The sequence below is a fragment of the Eriocheir sinensis genome, chromosome 52, assembly GCF_024679095.1.
Source record: "Eriocheir sinensis breed Jianghai 21 chromosome 52, ASM2467909v1, whole genome shotgun sequence".
Classification (NCBI taxonomy): domain Eukaryota; kingdom Metazoa; phylum Arthropoda; class Malacostraca; order Decapoda; family Varunidae; genus Eriocheir; species Eriocheir sinensis.
In genome coordinates, this window is record NC_066560.1 from 8,599,258 (window position 1) to 8,616,312 (window position 17,055).

At 48.0% G+C, this 17,055-nt stretch overlaps 1 protein-coding gene across 1 annotated transcript in view; it reads right to left on the minus strand.

Annotated features, from left to right (window-relative positions):
• Window positions 1-1,779: 1,779 nt before the first annotated feature.
• LOC126982838 (homeobox protein homothorax-like) overlaps window positions 1,780-17,055 on the minus strand; it is a 79,498-nt gene continuing 64,222 nt past the window's right edge. The window contains exon 4 of the mRNA XM_050835111.1: window positions 1,780-1,860. Coding sequence (XP_050691068.1) covers window positions 1,780-1,860 — 81 coding nt within the window. The remainder of the gene's footprint in view (window positions 1,861-17,055) is intronic.

A 17,055-nucleotide genomic window follows, 5' to 3' on the forward strand; every position in this document is an offset into this window, starting at 1 on the left:
ACTTAAGTGGTGTAGAGGCCGCGCTTCAAGAGGCTTTCGCGGGTTAAAGGACGCACTGAGACTAATGGCGGCGGTAGGCGATGCTCTTAAGTAGGAAATGCTCGAGTCCTTTGTGAGATGGAGACAGCTGCTGCACGATTACACCCCCTTACCCCTTAACCCCCCTAACCCCCGCTCTCTGTAACCCAGCAACCCACCAGTCCACAAGCCCACTAGCGCCCCAGTCCACCAGTCCAGCCCGCCGCCTCACCTCCATCACGCCGCCTCTTTTCTCCGTCGTCGCCGAGGAGGGAGCACAAAGGCCCAAGGATCCCCCGGGCGGTCGTTGATGCCAAAGTGTTACAGCGTAATCTTCGCTCGGCCAGAAATCATCAATAGCAATTAGTTCTGATCTGCTGGGTGACCGTCAATGGCCACCCCAACGCCTCCTCTCGCTGGGGACGGCCGCTTTCCAAAATAATACGTCCTGATAATCGATAGCAAGGGCGCGGGACGTGAGCGATGGCGGCGGGAAGAAGGGCGAAGGTCCGTGGGCCGCGACAGGCACTAAGAGCCCAACAATGCCAGCGTAATAACAAAAGCACACGGCACCGCGGACAACATTATCTGAGCGGCTTTTGTTTGTCGGCCGCCGAGTGCCCGCCGCTGGAATTGGCTGCGAGCAAACACTCCACCCGGATTAAGCTCCTCGGCGGGACGCTGAAGCACATAACAACTCTTTCATTACTGTTTCCTGCGCTGCTTTTTGCTCTCCCTCTCTCTCTCCCCCTTGCCCTTTGCCCCTCCCTTCTACCCTCCCTCCATCCCTTCCTATCATCCTTTCTGCTCTACCTCCCTTCAACCCTCAATATTCTATCCATTCTCTTCCTTTTCTTTCTTACTCTCCATCTCTTTCCTTCCCTTCCCATCATCCTTTCTGCTCTCCCTCCCTACAACCCTCTATATTCTATCCATTCTCTTCCTTTTCTTTCTTACTCTCCATCTCTTTCCTTCCCTTCCCATCATCCTTTCTGCTCTCCCTCCCTACAACCCTCTATTCTACCCCTTCCCTTTCTTTACTCTCCCTCTCTTCCTCCCTCCCTTCCACAATCGCCCTAACGCACAATGACACGACGAAGATCACCCACAAAATCTTCTCGACATTTTTTTTTCTCTCCCTCCTCCCCCCTTCCCACCTCTTCGCTTCTTCTTGGTCTTGTTCTTGGTGTAGCGTCCCTTATAAGTCTCCCTTTGTCCCCGCTTCGAAGCCGGGCACGTGCATGGACGCTACAGCATAGAAAACGGGGCGCGGCTCTTTCAATTCCACGCGGTAAATAAACACTAATACTAAAAAAAAAAAAAAGAAAAAAAAAAAAAAAGGAAGAGTCCACATCATGACCTTGAACTCGCGCCAAGAGGTGGAGGAGTGGAGAAGGGACTGGAGGGAGGGAAGGCGAGGCGGGGAGGGAGGCAACGGACAAACAGACAGACATGAAGGCAGGCAAGCGGACAGACAGACGGACAGACAGCCGCTTGGTAAGTACACGGAAATTTTGGGGAGAGATTGAGAGGTGGTGGTTGAGGAGGAAAGGGGGAGAGGGGGGGAGAAGGGAGAGGGAAGGGGGGTACTGGAGGTCCTTTTTTTCCATTCAAGTGAGCGAGGCGGTACTGACAATATTTACCGTGGACATACTCGCCTCCAGTCCAAGTGAGTGAGTGAGTGAACGCGTGAGTGAGTGAGTTCCTTCGTGGCGCGAGTGGAGGTCATGACTTGTGTGGGGCAAGAGGATGCTGCTGTACTCACCAGTTGTTGACCTGCAGGATGGTTAGGCCCGTGTCCTGAGCCAGCTGTTTCTTCTGGTCCTCCGAGGGGTACGGATGCTGCGGGAGAGAGAGAAAGAATGGGTTAGAACATGAGGGAAAAGATAAACACTGTAAGAATCGTGGAAGCTGCGATGAGATAAAAAATGGTTAGGAGGTAATGAAGAGGATGAGCCGTGGATAAGAGACATGGATGCTGGGAGAGGGAAAAAAGAAAGGGTTTGGAGATGACGAGAACGATGAACAACGAGTAAGAGAAATGGATGCTGCAGGAGAAGGGAGAAAGATAAGCGTTAGGAGATGACGAGAACGAGATGAACAATGGGTGAGAGAAATGGATGCTGCAGGAGAAGGGAGAAAGATAAGCGTTAGGAGATGACGAGAACGAGGTGAACAATGGGTAGGAGAAATGGATGATACAGAAGAGAGAAAAAGAAAAGCAATAGGAGATGACGATAGCGAGATGAACAACAGGTAGGAGAAATGGATGCTACAGAAGAGAGAGAGAGAGAGAAAAAAAAGCGTTAGGAGATGAGACGAAAGATGAGTACTCGCTGGGATGCTGCTGGGAGGAGAGAGAAAGAGAGAAGGTGAAGAGAAGGAGGATAAAGATGAGCAGCAAAGAGGAGACATGGATGCTGGAGGAGAGAGAGAGAGAGAGAGAGAGAGAGAGAGAGAGAGAGAGAGAGAGAGAGAGAGAGAGAGAGAGAGAGAGAGAGAGAGAGAGAGAGAGAGAGAGAGAGAGAGAGAGAGAGAGAGAGAAGAGGGTTAAGACACACAATATGGCGATGAGGGGTGGTGATGGTGTTGACGGCTGTGGTGATGGTGGTGGTGGTGATGGTGATGATAAGGGGTGGAGATAATGGGCAGATTGGATGTTTAGCGAGATAACAGAGTGTCCCCCAAAACCTCCATTAGTGTGTCAATAATGAACACAGAGCAATGAAAAAAAAAATGGTGAAATGATGTAAAAATGCCTCACTTCCTTAGACATTATAGAAAATACGACAATGACATGATTATACATTAGCGACAATGATCATAATATATACACAAATAGATTAATGTGAGAAAACCTGCAAACAACAACAACAACAACAAAAACAACAATATGATTTTACTTGAGCGATAACAATTCCAAGTATACAAATAAATTATAATGAGGGAAAGCTAAAGAAGAAGAAGAAGAAGAAGAAGAAGAAGAAGAAGAAGAAGAAGAAGAAGAAAAACAAGAAGAAAAACAAGAAAAGAAAAAGAGAAGAAGAAGAAAAACAAGAAAAGAAATGAAAAGAAAAAGGAGAAGAAAAAGGAGAAGAAGAAGAAGAAGAAAAAGAAGAAGAGGAAGAAGGAGAAGAAGAACAAGAACAAGAAGAACGCCCCCACCACCACCACCAATAACAAAAACAACAACAACACCATTCCAATTAAACAACAACGAATCCCAAGCATACAAATATATCATAACGCGAGAAAGCTTGCCACTAAAAAAAAAAACAAAAAAAAAAACAGCATCGCGTGGAAGCTGATAGCCCTGAAATAATGACCTACAATAAAACACACGAGGGGGGGGGAGAGGAGGGGGGGCAGCGGGAGGGGGGCGGGCCAGGCGTATTCCAAATGATCCAATAATTATTACTCTACTACCTTATGGCGCAGGTGTCAACGCGCCTTTCCCATCATCGCGACATTATCAACTCGGGTTATGATCAACTCAATGAATGATTTAGCGGCGCGCGGGGAAATGAACGGATGCAAATATATTCATTCCGGGCCATGAAGAAAATGAAAGTCGTATACCATGTCAGGCATTAGCACTGTTAGGGATACTGTTATGCGTTGTCGTTGTCGCTTTTGGTGGTGGTGATGGGGGCGGTAGTAGTGGTGACGGATAATGGTATAGGTAGTGGTAATTGCTGTGGTGGTAATGGTGGTGATTGATTCAAAAGTAATGGTGGTAGTGGTAGTAGCGGGTATGTTAATGCTGTCCTAAGTGAAGCGTTATTACGGCAAATATTGGAAGTAGCATTTGTAGTAGTAATAGCATAGTAGTAGTAGTAGTAGTAGTAGTAGTAACAATAGTACCAGTATTTAAAGATCAGGAACATAACATAAATAACAGCAGTAGCAACATCACCACCACTACCATCAACAACAACAAGTACCCCCGCGTGCCCATGCCCGGCCCGGCGTGGCGACCTTCAAGCACACACACACACCCAGGCGGCGTAACACACGGGGCCGCGGCGCCTCTAAAGCACAACCCTGAACGATAAACGACAACTAGGACTCCCAAGCAGCCCATCCCTCCTCCTGTGTCCCTCCTCCTCTTCTCACTCTCAGCAACACCCTCCCTCCCTCTCTCCCTCCATCTCCCTTTCTCTCTCACCCTCCCTCGGTCCCCTACATCCTCCCTCCCCCCCAGGTTTTGTTAAACATTTTGGCTCTTTCACCGACACATATGTCCCCGATGTTCATTTTAAAAAGAGAGTTTTTGAAGCCATACATCCATTGAGTCGCCGGGCCGGGGGGATGATACTGTGTTGCGATCTCTTTAGCTTCATGGGGGACTCAGAAACCAGCGTTCAGGCGGCCTAGAGAGAGACTGGAGCTGCGGGGGTTTGAGTTCCTCCTGGCATGACTTCTGCGGTGCCTTCTGCGTGTTCTCTGCGTCAACGTAAGGGCAGAAGTGATGTAGTGTCGATGGGTAGGAGGCGAGGAGAGGTTGGATGACGGAAGGACGAGGCTGTCTGTCCGATGCTGTTCTGGAAACGTACACTCCGAAGGAAAACACACACACACACACACACACACACACACACACACACACACACACAGACCCGCATCCTCTCTCCCTCCCTCCTCCTCCTACTAGTCCTCCACATCACCAAAATTGTGAGCGTGTGTGCGTCTGTATGTGTATGTGAACGCGAGTGAGTGTGTGTGTGCGTGTGTGTGCGTGCATGTGCGTCTCTCCGCGTCCCTCCCCCGTACGCAACAATCAGGGGAGGGCGGCGTAACCTCAGATTATTTCGGACGCGGCGAGAAAGTTGTCCCCCGCCGCGTGCCCGTCACCTCGGCGCCGCCTGACCGAAGTGAGGGAGCGGCGAGCGGTGTGTCTGTCCCGCGATGGCGACGGAGGCGAGGACGAGAGCGAGGGGAGAGGGCGAGGGGAGCAAGGGGACAAAGCCTCTCCCAACACACACAAACACACACACTCGCACCAACACGGGAGACCAGGAAGTTTTCTATTCAGAGTATTAATTTGCATTCTTCTGCTCTTCCCCGCCGCCGCAGCCACGACACGACGCGATCACAAACGACGGGAGATAAGAAGGATGCTGCTGCTGGGGATGCTGCTGAAGGCGTGTGTGTGTGTGTGTGTGTGTGTGTGTGTGTGTGTGTGTGTGTGTGTGTGTGTGTGTGTCGCTCCTTCTCTACTCGTCGTGATTAGGAAGTGTCGCCCAGAAGCGAGTTATGGGCGAGAGAGAGAGAGAGAGAGAGAGAGAGAGAGAGAGAGAGAGAGAGAGAGAGAGAGAGAGAGAGAGAGAGAGGCTGGGTCTTAGCTTTTGTTGTTGCATTTACTTACAAATTTATTCATCAACTTGTTCTTTTCTCTGTTCACTAAGCTTCCTTCTCGTGTGTGTGTGTGTGTGTGTGTGTGTGTGTGTGTGTGTGTGTGTGTGTGTGTGTGTGTGTGTGTGTGTGTGATTTAGTTAACAAACATCAAATAAATAAAGGGCGATAAGGGGGCAGTGCGCTAAAAAGTAAAAAAAAAAAAAAAGTATAAAAAAAACAATCTTCATGACACACAACACAAAACGAGACACCTTAAAACACACTCTTCAAAACGTTAAAACACACACACACACACACACACACACACACAACACAAACATTACACCATTTCTTGACGCTTTTCCCACCCTAGTCGCTCTCTCTCTCTCTCTCTCTCTCTCTCTCTCCAGGGCGGCGTCATCCACGGGCGCGCTGGAGCCGAGGCTGTGTAAATATTTGAGAAACGCAGATCTGATGGACGTGGAATAAATGACATAAATATATTTCAGAGTCCCCCCTCGCTTATTCGTTTGCCCCGGAATACATTTTCTTTCATCCTTAAGCTGCAGCCTCCCCCTCCTCCTCCCCCTCCCCCTCTTCCTCTTGGTATAGCGTGGCATGGCATTCACGGGGTAGTAAAGCGACGTCAATACAGAGAGTGTGAAGAAAGTAAAAACGAAAGAGGAGGAATAAGGAATAAAAGAAAACGTATGTAGGCAGCGAACAGGTTTAAGACAAGTTGGGTGGGAGAATGCGTAGGTTTTTATTAATGAGAGGAATATAATAAAGAGTATTCATAGTAGCCTATTCATAGGTAGGAAAACATGAATGGTGGTGATGTTGATGATGAAGATGGTGGTGGTGGTGATACTGGTGGTGATGTTAGTATGTATAGTTGATGGTGATACTATTTGGGATGTTGGTAATTTTAGGCGATGGTGATGTTGGTGATGGTGATGATGGAAGTGATACTGATGGTGATGGGTCAAGTTTTAGGTGATGTTGTTGATCCTAATGACAAAGAAAACAAATGGAGAAAGAATGAAAGTATGTGAAAGAAAGTTCTAAATACGATTGACAATAGTAACAATAATAACAATGATAAATATAGTAATAATAATGATATAGTGATTATAATAATAGTTTGGGCGTCGGCATAAAGGCTGCAATAAAGAAAAGAAATGGACTAATAAGGAAAATAAATTAAAGGAAGTTATGTTTAAGAATGACACCGGTAATAATAATAATGATAAAAATGATAATAGCGATAATAATAATAGTTCCGGGTATCGGCATAGAGGGGGCCATAAAGAGGCCATTTCGCTGTTACCGCTAAGTGCTGAAAATGGGTCATGTAAACCAAATTAGCCGCACGTTTGATAAATATAATGAGCGCTAATGAGGCAATAATATGAGAGTCGGAATTTGCCCGCCGGTGAAATCTGACAAAAAAGGAAAGACAAAAAAATAAAAAGAAAACTCGAGTCGACATTGAATATACGAAAAAAAAGGGAACAGGAAAAAAAAAGGATGATATCGAGAAAATATAAGGAGATAGAAGCGAGAAAAGAAAGTATAAGGGAGACGAAAGCGAAATAAAAGAAGGAAGGAGATCAAAGTATTGGTGAAACATCGACATTGAATATACGAAAAAAAGAGGAAAAGAGAAAAAACAGCTACGATATAATAGAAGCAGACTACGGTAAGAAAGTATAAGGAAAATAAAAACAAAACAAAAGAAGGTTGGAGATACAAGAATAGGTGGAACTTCGACATTGAATATACGAAGAAATAAACAAGAAAACGAGAAGAACAGTCCCGCAAAAACACCATTATAGAAGAAGACTACAGAAAGAAAGTATAAGGGAAACAAAAGCAAAACAAAAGAAGGAAGGAGATTAAAGTATAGGTGGAACGTCGACATTGAATATACGAAAAACAGAAAACAAGAGAAAAAAGAAACATCCACAGAAACACCAATAAAGAATAAGCAGATAAAAAATGAGATAATAAAGCATAAAGGGAAATAAAGAAAAGGAAGAAGAAGGAAGAGGATCAAAGAATAGACGGCACTTCGACATTATATATACGAAACAAAGGGAAAAAAGAATAAAAAATTGAACACAGCAACAACACTAGAAAAAAGAAGAAAAGAAAACATAAAGACACTAGAGAAAAGAAGAAAAAAAAAAACATAAGCAGATCACGAGAGAAAAAAAAAAGAGTATAAGTGAAATAAAACAAAACAAAAACAAAAGAAGGTCGAGGATCAAATTATAAATAGGTTCAGCATTTGACACACTCCCATTAGGGCCTCATAATGAATCCTATTGCCCCCATTAACCTCGTCTCTCTCTCCCACACGAAAAATTAAACCCATTACCTCATTTAAACCCATACACCCAATACCCTTCCATCAGAGAGAGAGAGAGAGAGAGAGAGAGAGAGAGAGAGAGAGAGAGAGAGAGAATGGATGGATGGATGAGGCTGCATGGCTGAACGTCTAACATCAACCACATCACAGTCACACGCCCCTACTTCGAGACCCCCAACCACACCACAAGATACCAAACCAAAAAAAAAAATCAAGTCAGAACCACATCCCCCTCCACCTCCACCTCCACCTCCTCCACCTCCTCCCACGCCAGAGCTAGAAGATATATGTCAGGTCGTCTCAGTTCCTTTGTATTAGGCTGGTATTGACGCGCTAATCCTGCACTTAGAGGGAACAATGACACGGCGCCGGCCACCCAGCGCCTCACAATCGAATAAATACAGGCGAACAAAGGAGCAGAAGGGGAGCACAATTCACATGTAGATAGACACACACAACGCCGCTAAAGGGAGTGTGTGTGTGTGTGTGTGTGTGTGTGTGTGTGTGTGTGTGTGTGTGTGTGTGTGTGTGTAAGGGGAAGGGGGGGGAGTTGATTCTGACAGTTTTCTCTCCGTATTGTGTATGTATGGTATTCTCTCTCTCTCTCTCTCTCTCTCTCTCTCTCTCTTGAAGTGCTCCTGTTTATCTTTCGCAGAGGTAAGTCAGGTGTAGGTGTGTTCCCATAGCCACACCTGTTTGCACACCTGTCCCTCTGTCTATCCGTCCGTCTGTATGTGTATCGTGTGTCCGTCTGTCTGTCTGTGTGTCTGTCTGTCTGTCCGTCTGTCTGCGGCGTGAGGCTCCCCGCGCGAGCTGGTCCAGAACAATAAAAGTTCAACCTGATCTATTTCATTTTTATATTTTTTTTTTCCGCCCGGACTGCTTGTATACGCACGTCCGTCTGGCTGTCAGTTAGTCTGTCGGTGCTGTTAACTGCTGTCTTTTATTCTTTCATCGCTTCTCAAAACGGTAAATGTAAAATGTGGTCCTGCTGGCAATGGGGCGATTCTGCTATTTTCCTTTTTTTTATTTCCTTTGTAATTTTTTGTTCTGTTCGTTCTCCTCATTTTCTGGTATGCGTGTACTGAGAGAGAGAGGGAGGGAGAGGGGGAGAGGAAAGGGAGAGAGTAAAGGAAAAAAAATAAATGTTCGCGCAGACTGACACTCGCTGGATTTCGTTCGCCTCGATGGTAAATGGTGAGAAATGAAAATAAGATGACGTTTTGGTGAGCTTAAAAAGGATAACACCCGCGTGAGTCCGATCTCCGCGTGCCTGTTACGTTGGACTTTTCCCCTCCGCGTCTTTTTCTTTGGCCCGAAAATACTGGTGAGTGTGTGTGATGGTGAGGCGGTTTGATGGTGAAGGGCTGGTATGGTGGTGACTGTGGTGTTGGTGGTGGGGGTGGGGTCTTTAGTGGTTGTGGTGAGTGAGTGAGTATATGAAGAGTGTGGTAGTTGTGGTGATGGTGGTAGTGGTGATGGTGGTGGTGGTGATACTGGTTGTGTTGTAGGTGAAGTTCAAGGTGATGTTGGTGATATTGGTGGGGATGTTGTTGCTGAGGTAGGTGAGGCTGTTGTTGGTGGTGATGGTGGTAGTGGTGATGGTAGTGGTGGTGATGGTGGTGGTAGAGGTAGTGGTGATATTGTGATGGTGATGGTAGAAGCGGTCATGATAGTGATGGTAGTGACGCTATTGGCAGTGATGACGTTGCTGGTAGTGGTGATGGTAGTGGTGGTGATGGTAGTGGTGGTGATGGTGGTGGTGGTGATGGTGGTGGTGGTGATGGTAGTGGTGGTGACGCTATTGGTAGTGATGACATTGCTGGTAGTGGTGATGGTAGTGGTGGTGATGGTAGTGGTGGTGATGGTGGTGGTGGTGATGGTGGCGGTGCGTCTGCGGGCGAGCGTTGGGTAGCCGCCTCACGTCAGCCCGGGCGAGACACAATATGCGGGGGTTGTGACAGGCATGCAACAAGGGTCATTTCCATATGCAGATGAGCCGGGCTGGTGGCGTTATGGGCTCTGGGGAGCAACCTGGAGGGGGTCACGCCGCCCCCCGCCCCCCTTAACCCCCCTAACTCTTGTCCTTTCCTCTTTCCTTTTCCTTTCTCTCTCCTCTCCATTCTCTTCGTTTTCGTCTATCTTCTTTTTTTCTGTTTTGTCTCTATTCCTCTTCTCCTTTTGATCATCATGTTCCTAATACTTATGTTCTTCTTCTCCTTCCTCCTCCTTCGTATAATCCTCCTCCTCCTCCTCCTCCTCCTCTTATAAAGGTATTGAAGAAGCTTCCACGAAATATTTCCAGAGATAATTCTTCTTAAGTTCATCTGTTTTATATTTCGTCTATTTCAGTGAGTCGGTTTCGTTTACTTTGCGTCCCAGATTGATTGTTTCTTTTTTCACGTTTTTTCTTCAGTGGGTAACTTTTTATTTTAGGTTCTTCATTCCTTAGTTTTGGGTTTGTTTCGTAGGTGTTTTTTTTTCGTGTTTGTTTGTTTGTTTGTTTGTTGGTTGGTTGGTTGGTACGTTGCTATTTCTTTTGATTTTCCTATTTCTTTTTTTTGCTATTTGCTATTTTCGATATTTGCTATTTTTTGGTTGGTTGCTATTCCTCTTTTGCTAGTCGGTCGGTTGGTTTGCTGCTTGCTATATTTTTTGAGTGTGTGTGTGTGTGTGTGTGTGTGTGTGTGTGTGTGTGTGTGTGTGTGTGTGTGTGTGTACATGAGTGAGGCGTCTTGAAAATTGTGTGTTCGTGTCTTGGTGTCACTTTCAACAACGGTGAGGAAGCGCTTTCAACTCTCATCTTCTTAAAAAGGGATATCTCAATGCACTCTCTCTCTCTCTCTCTCTCTCTCTCTCTCTCTCTCTCTCTCTCTCTCTCTCTCTCTCTCTCTCTCTCTCTCTCCTTCAACAATTGTCCTACATCTTTTTCCTTCTGTCTCTTTCCCTAGTCATTCATTTTTCAAAGCGCACACACACACACGCACGCAGTCTCTCTCTCTCTCTCTCTCTCTCTCTCTCTCTCTCTCTCTCTCTCTCTCTCTCTCTCTCTCCCTTTCTCACTCTCTCTTTCTCGCTCCCTCGCCGTCCCCTCGCCCTCCGCCTCCTCCTCCTCCGCCTCCTCGCCCCTCTCAGCGTGACAGTGACAATGATTTATCGTCTTCTCAGCGTCCCTCGAGACTCCGCCAGGAATACGCCGCCCTTCCACAAACTGGGAGGCGGGAATTTGGAGGCAGGGAAGAGGGATGGACTCGGGAATGGGGCCTCCAGTTGGAATAGTGGGGCTGGCAACTCCTTGGAATGGATTATACGTACTTGAAAGCACACACCTCAGCGCTACAGGGAATGCTTGTTGATACGAGGGAAAATAAAGGAAAGTGGGAATGGCGGCAGGAATGGAAGGGTCGGATGGATGGGGACAGTCTGGAGCTACTATTAGGAATCATAGGCAGCTATGTATGGCCTGGAATGGTAATGGACGGATCAGGAATGGCAGGAATGCTAATATTTGTAGCTGGAACGCGTCGGTGGCAGCCGCCCATCCCGCATACATGGCTGGTTCTCCCTCACCCCGCGCTGCGCCGGCGGGGCCCCAAATATCGGCCCCACGTCACCCCGACTCTGTACACCACCCTGCAGGACACACACACACACACACACACACACACACACACACACACACACACACACACACTGGATCAACCTCCACGCCAAGTCGTTACTGCCACACCACGCCACCTCCTACCCCTGAAAGCTTGGTCCCCACGTTCCTCTAAAGACTCGTCCTCGCTTCTCCTCCTCCTCCTTCCTCCCCCTGAAAGCTTGGTCCCCACGCCACGTCGTTCCTCTAAAGACTCGCTCCTCTCTCCTCCTCCTACTTCCTCCCCCTGAAAGCTTGGTCCCCACGCCACGTCGTTCCTGTAAAGACTCGTCCTCGCTTCTCCTCCTCCTCCTTCCTCCCCCTGAAAGCTTGGTCCCCTCGCCACGTCGTTCCTCTAAAGACTCGCTCCTCTCTCCTCCTCCTCCTTCCTCCCCTTGAAATATGTCCCTTACTGCATCTCGTTCCCTTAAAACGTCGCCCCTACACCGCCTCCTCCCCCTGGAAAAACGTCCTCACGCCAACGAGTCCATTCAGAAATCGTCCCTTTGCCAATTCCTTCCCCTGAAAGTCCCTCCCCCGTGCCAGCTCGTCCCCTGGAGAGATCGGCCCCTCGCCAACTCGTCCCCCTCCGCGATAGGCTCCCCGCCAACTCATCCCCAGAAGGATCGATCTTGCAATAAATCTTCGTCTTTAAAACTCGCCCTTTCACACAGTCACTCCGCGGACCCTTAAGAGCGCGCGCTAAGTCGCCTTGGATGAATGTTTCCGTCACTGAGTCGCGAGATGAATACCGGACTGGGAAAAAAAAAGTACTACAGGGATGATGAGTGTAGCCTTGCCGTGGGGCCTCAATGTCTCTATTATCCACTAACCACTAAGTTCGGTATTATAAGAAACTTTCGCTTCTCACATCAGCTAATTTTAAAGGCCAAAGAGGGGGTCAGTCGGGTTCTAATGAGTGTTCCTTCAGGTTCACGGTACAGAAGAAGGGTCAAACTACCACCAGGGTCACAAAACTACTCCGGGAAATGCTCCAAACTCCTACGAAAGCCTTGTCAAATATGTGTTTCTTTAGGTTCATGGTACAGAGGAAGGGTCAAACTACCACCAGGGTCATAAAACTACTCCGGGAAATGCCCCAAACTCCTACGAAAGCCTTGTCAAATATGTGTTTCTTTAGGTTCATGGTACAGAGGAAGGGTCAAACTACCACCAGGGTCACAAAACTACTCCGGGAAATGCCCCAAACTCCTACGAAATCCTTCTCAAATAGGTGTTCTTGGCCGATGAAATGTCTTACAATACGACCGTAAGTAAGTCCTGCCCCGAGCCACTAAGACGCGATAATCACACAAGACCTCAAGACGGGCACGGACGCGACTTGTATTTCCTGAAGGGTTTAGCGTCGGACGTGATTCTAAGGACAAGAAAACCCGGTGATGAATATAGTCTTTCCAATACGCCTTCTCTGCCTTCTCCGGGGGTAGGCTCGTCGGGTGAAGCCTAAAATAAAGTGCTCAGGGTCTTCTAACTATCCACATCTCGCCCTCTTTCTGAAGATAATAATTAAAAGGGTGATGAATAAGCCCCATCCAACACTCATCCTCGCCCTTCTTAAGTGGTAGTGTCGTCAGGTGGAGCCTAAAATAAAGTGCTCAGGGTCTTCTAACTATCCACATCTCGCCCTCTTTCTGAAGATAACAATAAAAAAGTGTGATGAATAAGCCCTATCCAACACTCATCCTCGTCCTTCTTAAGTGGGAGCATCGTCGGGTGGAGCCTAAAATAAAGTGCTCTGGGTCTTCTAACTACCCACATCTCGCCCTCTTTCTGAAGATAATAATAAAAAACTGTGATGAATAAGCCCTATCCAACACTCATCCTCGTCCTTCTTAAGTGGTAGCATCGTCGGGTGAAGCCTAAAATAAAGTGCTCAGGGTCTTCTAACTATCCACATCTCGCCCTCTTTCTGAAGATAATTATAAAAAAGTGTGATGAATAAGCCCTATCCAACACTCATCCTCGTCCTTCTTAAGTGGGAGCGTCGTCAGGTGGAGGCTACAATAGGGTGCTCAGGTGCTCAGGCCTCTAAATACCCACGTCTCACCCTCATTCCCGACTGGATTGCGCGCTGGATGTATTTCGTTCCAGCCCGCCTCTCCCGCCGCCTAAACCCTCGCCATTAACTCACGAGGTAAATCTATGGACTAAATTATATCTACCTCTAAGACGTCGCTGAGCCGAGGCGTGATGAGAGAGAGCGAGGGCGAGAGCGAGAGAGAGAGAGAGAGAGAGAGAGAGAGAGGGAGAGAAACCTTCTGAGCTCGCATCTTTAAAATAAAACGGTCGAGCCTTCCTCACAGCCCTCCTTCTCCTACGTCTTCTATTCCTATCCTCCTCCTCCTCCTCCTCCTCCTCCTCGACTCAAGTGGGACTCCCGGTAAGTGCCGCGTGGAGTGGGACTCGAAGTGTTTGCTCGTGCTATTGTCACCCTCGGGCGTTTGTTTTTATGTCCCTCGCGGCTTCCAGGGTGTTTAGAGATCCGCTGTCGATTGTTCCAAGACCCTTCACGCCTACTCTTCGACAGCCTCCCCCCCCTCCTCCTCCTCCTTCTGAAGTGGCGCTAAGAGTATGTAAGGGAATAAAAGAGAGGGGATAGGGGGTAGGGACGGCCCGGGGACTGGTGTGTAGGGGAGGGCAGTGTGATGTTCTGGGTAATAATAGTGATGAGGTGAGGTACGACAGGTGTGGGCAGGTGTGTAAGGGACTAAAGGAGAGGGTATAGGGGGTAGGGACGGCCCGGGGACTGGTGTGTAGGGGAGGGCAGTGTTATGTTCTGGGTAATAATAGTGATGAGATGCGACAGGTGTGAACAGGTGTGTGTTTGTGAGTTCCAGGTGAGATGGATGAGTTGAGGTGTGAGAATGAGATGTTTGTTTTGTTGGTTTCAATGGATGATGATGTAAGAGGGATGTGTATATTGTGACGAGCTGATGATGGGAAGGTTGTTGTTGTTGTTACTGTTGTTGTTGTTGTTATTGCTGTTGTTGTTGTTGTTGTTGTTGTTGTTGTACATCTTTTTTCCCTTATTTTCTTATATTTGTATATGACCTCGAAAACACTAATAAAAAAAGTATACTGTGATAATTTAGCTAGAACAAGGGGACATCTAGAGCGAGAGCGAGAGAGAGAGAGAGAGAGAGAGGGGGGGGGGGGGGGCAACACTGCTACAACAAGAGGGTGCTGTGAACAAAGGTGGTCTGCAGGAAGCTTTTACAGGTGATGATCGGAGCACTGACAAGCTTTTAGGGACGAGGAGCTGCTCTTAGTGGTGGTGGAGGTGGTGGTGGTGGTGGTGGTGGTGGTGGTGATGATGGTGTCTATTCTTAAAGTGTCTCAATTGCCTCAGCCTGTTTTTTTTTGTGTGTGTGTGTGGTGGTGATGACGATGATTGGGATATGTCTTGAGGTGGTGATGAGAGGTGATGAGAGTCTTGGAGGTGGTGTTGGTGATGCTTGTAAGAGTGGTGATGGTCAGTAAAATGGTGTCTTTCTTGGTGTGTGATTATGGGTGGTGAGTGACGGGTGGTGTTATTAGTGGTGATGATGGTGTTGATGGTGATGCGGTGCTTATTTATCTGTCGTAGTGGTGGTGATGATAAGTGATGAGTTGTGGAGGTGGTGATGTGGTATTTGCTTGTCTGTGGTGGTGATAGTAATGGTGGTGGTGAGTGGTAGTGGTGATAGAGAACAGGGTGGTGGTGGTGGTGATGATGAAGGTGATGTAGTGCTTGCTTGTCTGTCGTAGTGGTGGTGAGTGGTGATGACGGTGATAGTGGTGTTGCTAATGGTAAATGTGAGAAGCAAAATTTTGGTGGTGGTTGTCGTAAAGATTGAACTGTAATGGTGGTGGTGATGGTGGTGGTGAATGAAGGAAGCGTAATGGTGGTAGTGGTGATGATGATGATGGTGGTAATGCAATATAGTGAGTGAACTCTGGCAATGTTTTTTTATTATTGGTGATTATGAGTTTGTTGTTGTTGTGGTGGTGATGGTGGTGGTGGTGGTGAATGAAGGAAGCATAGTGGTGGTGGTGGTGGTGGTGGCGGCGGGCGGGGTAGGCGGGGGCGGAACAAGACATCAATCAAGTTGCCAGCCGCCAATCAGCTTCAATAATATCTGAATAATCCTTCTCGTGTCTCTGTCCCTGCACCCCCCCCAACCCCCTCCACCCCAGCCTCTCTTAATCTTCTCCCCCACCCTCCACCCGCTCATCCCCCCCCCCCCCACGGACACGCCCTCCCCGCCACCCTGACCTCCCTCAACATCCTGGGTGTTAATTCCCGCTCATGACTACTGCTCCTCCCTCGTACAACTCACATCCTCTTCCTACATCCTCCTCCTCCTCTTACTCCTCTCCTCCTCGCCATCACCTCCACTCCAACCTCCTCCTCCTCCTCCTACTTCTCCTTCTTCCATTCAGCTGCGTTCTTCTCCATTTCCACCTCCTTCTCCTTCTTTATCGCCCTCATTATTACTGTAACCTCTTCCTCCTCCTCCTTCTCCTCCTCCTCCTCCTCCTCCTCCTCTTCCACCACCACTCCAAAGCCTCACTAGCCAAGTTAATCCATTCATCCATCCATCTATCTATCTATCCACATTCTCGACATCAAAACCAGTGCATAAAAGGAGAAAAGGAACACTTGAAAACACACCTGCACTTTACCTGTCCCCTGTACCTACCTGCCTACTTGCCACTTTACCTGTTTAACTAAATATTCGTGATTAAGAACTATGGCTTCCCTCAACTTCCTTCCTTCCTTCCTTCATTTCAAACCTTCCTCCTGCTCTTCCTCCTCTTTTTCCTTGTCCCTCTCCCTCCTTCTCATTCCTCCTGTCTTCGCCCTCGTGAACATAACCATAAACAAAAGAGGATAAAAAGATGATGAGGGTGACGATGATAGTGATGATGCTACTTCTGCCTCTACGTATCTACCACCACCACCACCATCAGTCCAATCCACCGTGAAATGAACACCCGCCATAAACTCCAGACGCGGGCGCTGAGTAAATACAAGTGGAGTGATGAGGGAGTAAGTGGACGACAGGCTTAAGCGATGGTTCACGGATCGAGTTGCTTACTTTAGTGGAGGCGGTGCGAATTTTAGGGCCCCGAAAAAAAAGGACTAGGAATAAAAACAAAAGAGGAAGGAATGTCGCTAGAAGGGTTGAGGGAGAAATGGCACAGGTGTAAGGGGAGCGGAAAACGGACAGGTGAGGGGAGGGGTAGAGAGAGGGGGAGAGGGAGGGAAGGAGGGAGAGATTGAGAGATGGGGAGATGGTGTAGCATGCGGAAGGGGGCGGAGAGAGTGAGCGAGCCCGAGAGCGAGAGAGAGAGAGAGAGAGAGAGAGAGAGAGAGAGAGAGAGAGAGAGAGAGAGAGAGAGAGAGAGAGAGAGAGAGAGAGAGAGAGAGAGAGAGAGAGAATGGAATAGAAAAGAGAGAACGAGTGAGGGAGAGAGAGGAGAGGAAGTGAGGGAATGAACAGTGGTGGAAGAGGGTGACACCAGGTGGAGGAGGTGGAGGGATGGGGGGGAGGGGGGGGAGGCTAGACAGCGGCTCCCTGGGCGACGTGTCAGGAGGGTGACAGACCAAACAAGCGACACTTCTCTTCCATTAGTGCGCCTGGACTCCCCACCCCCCATCCCCCGCCACACAGGCACGCCC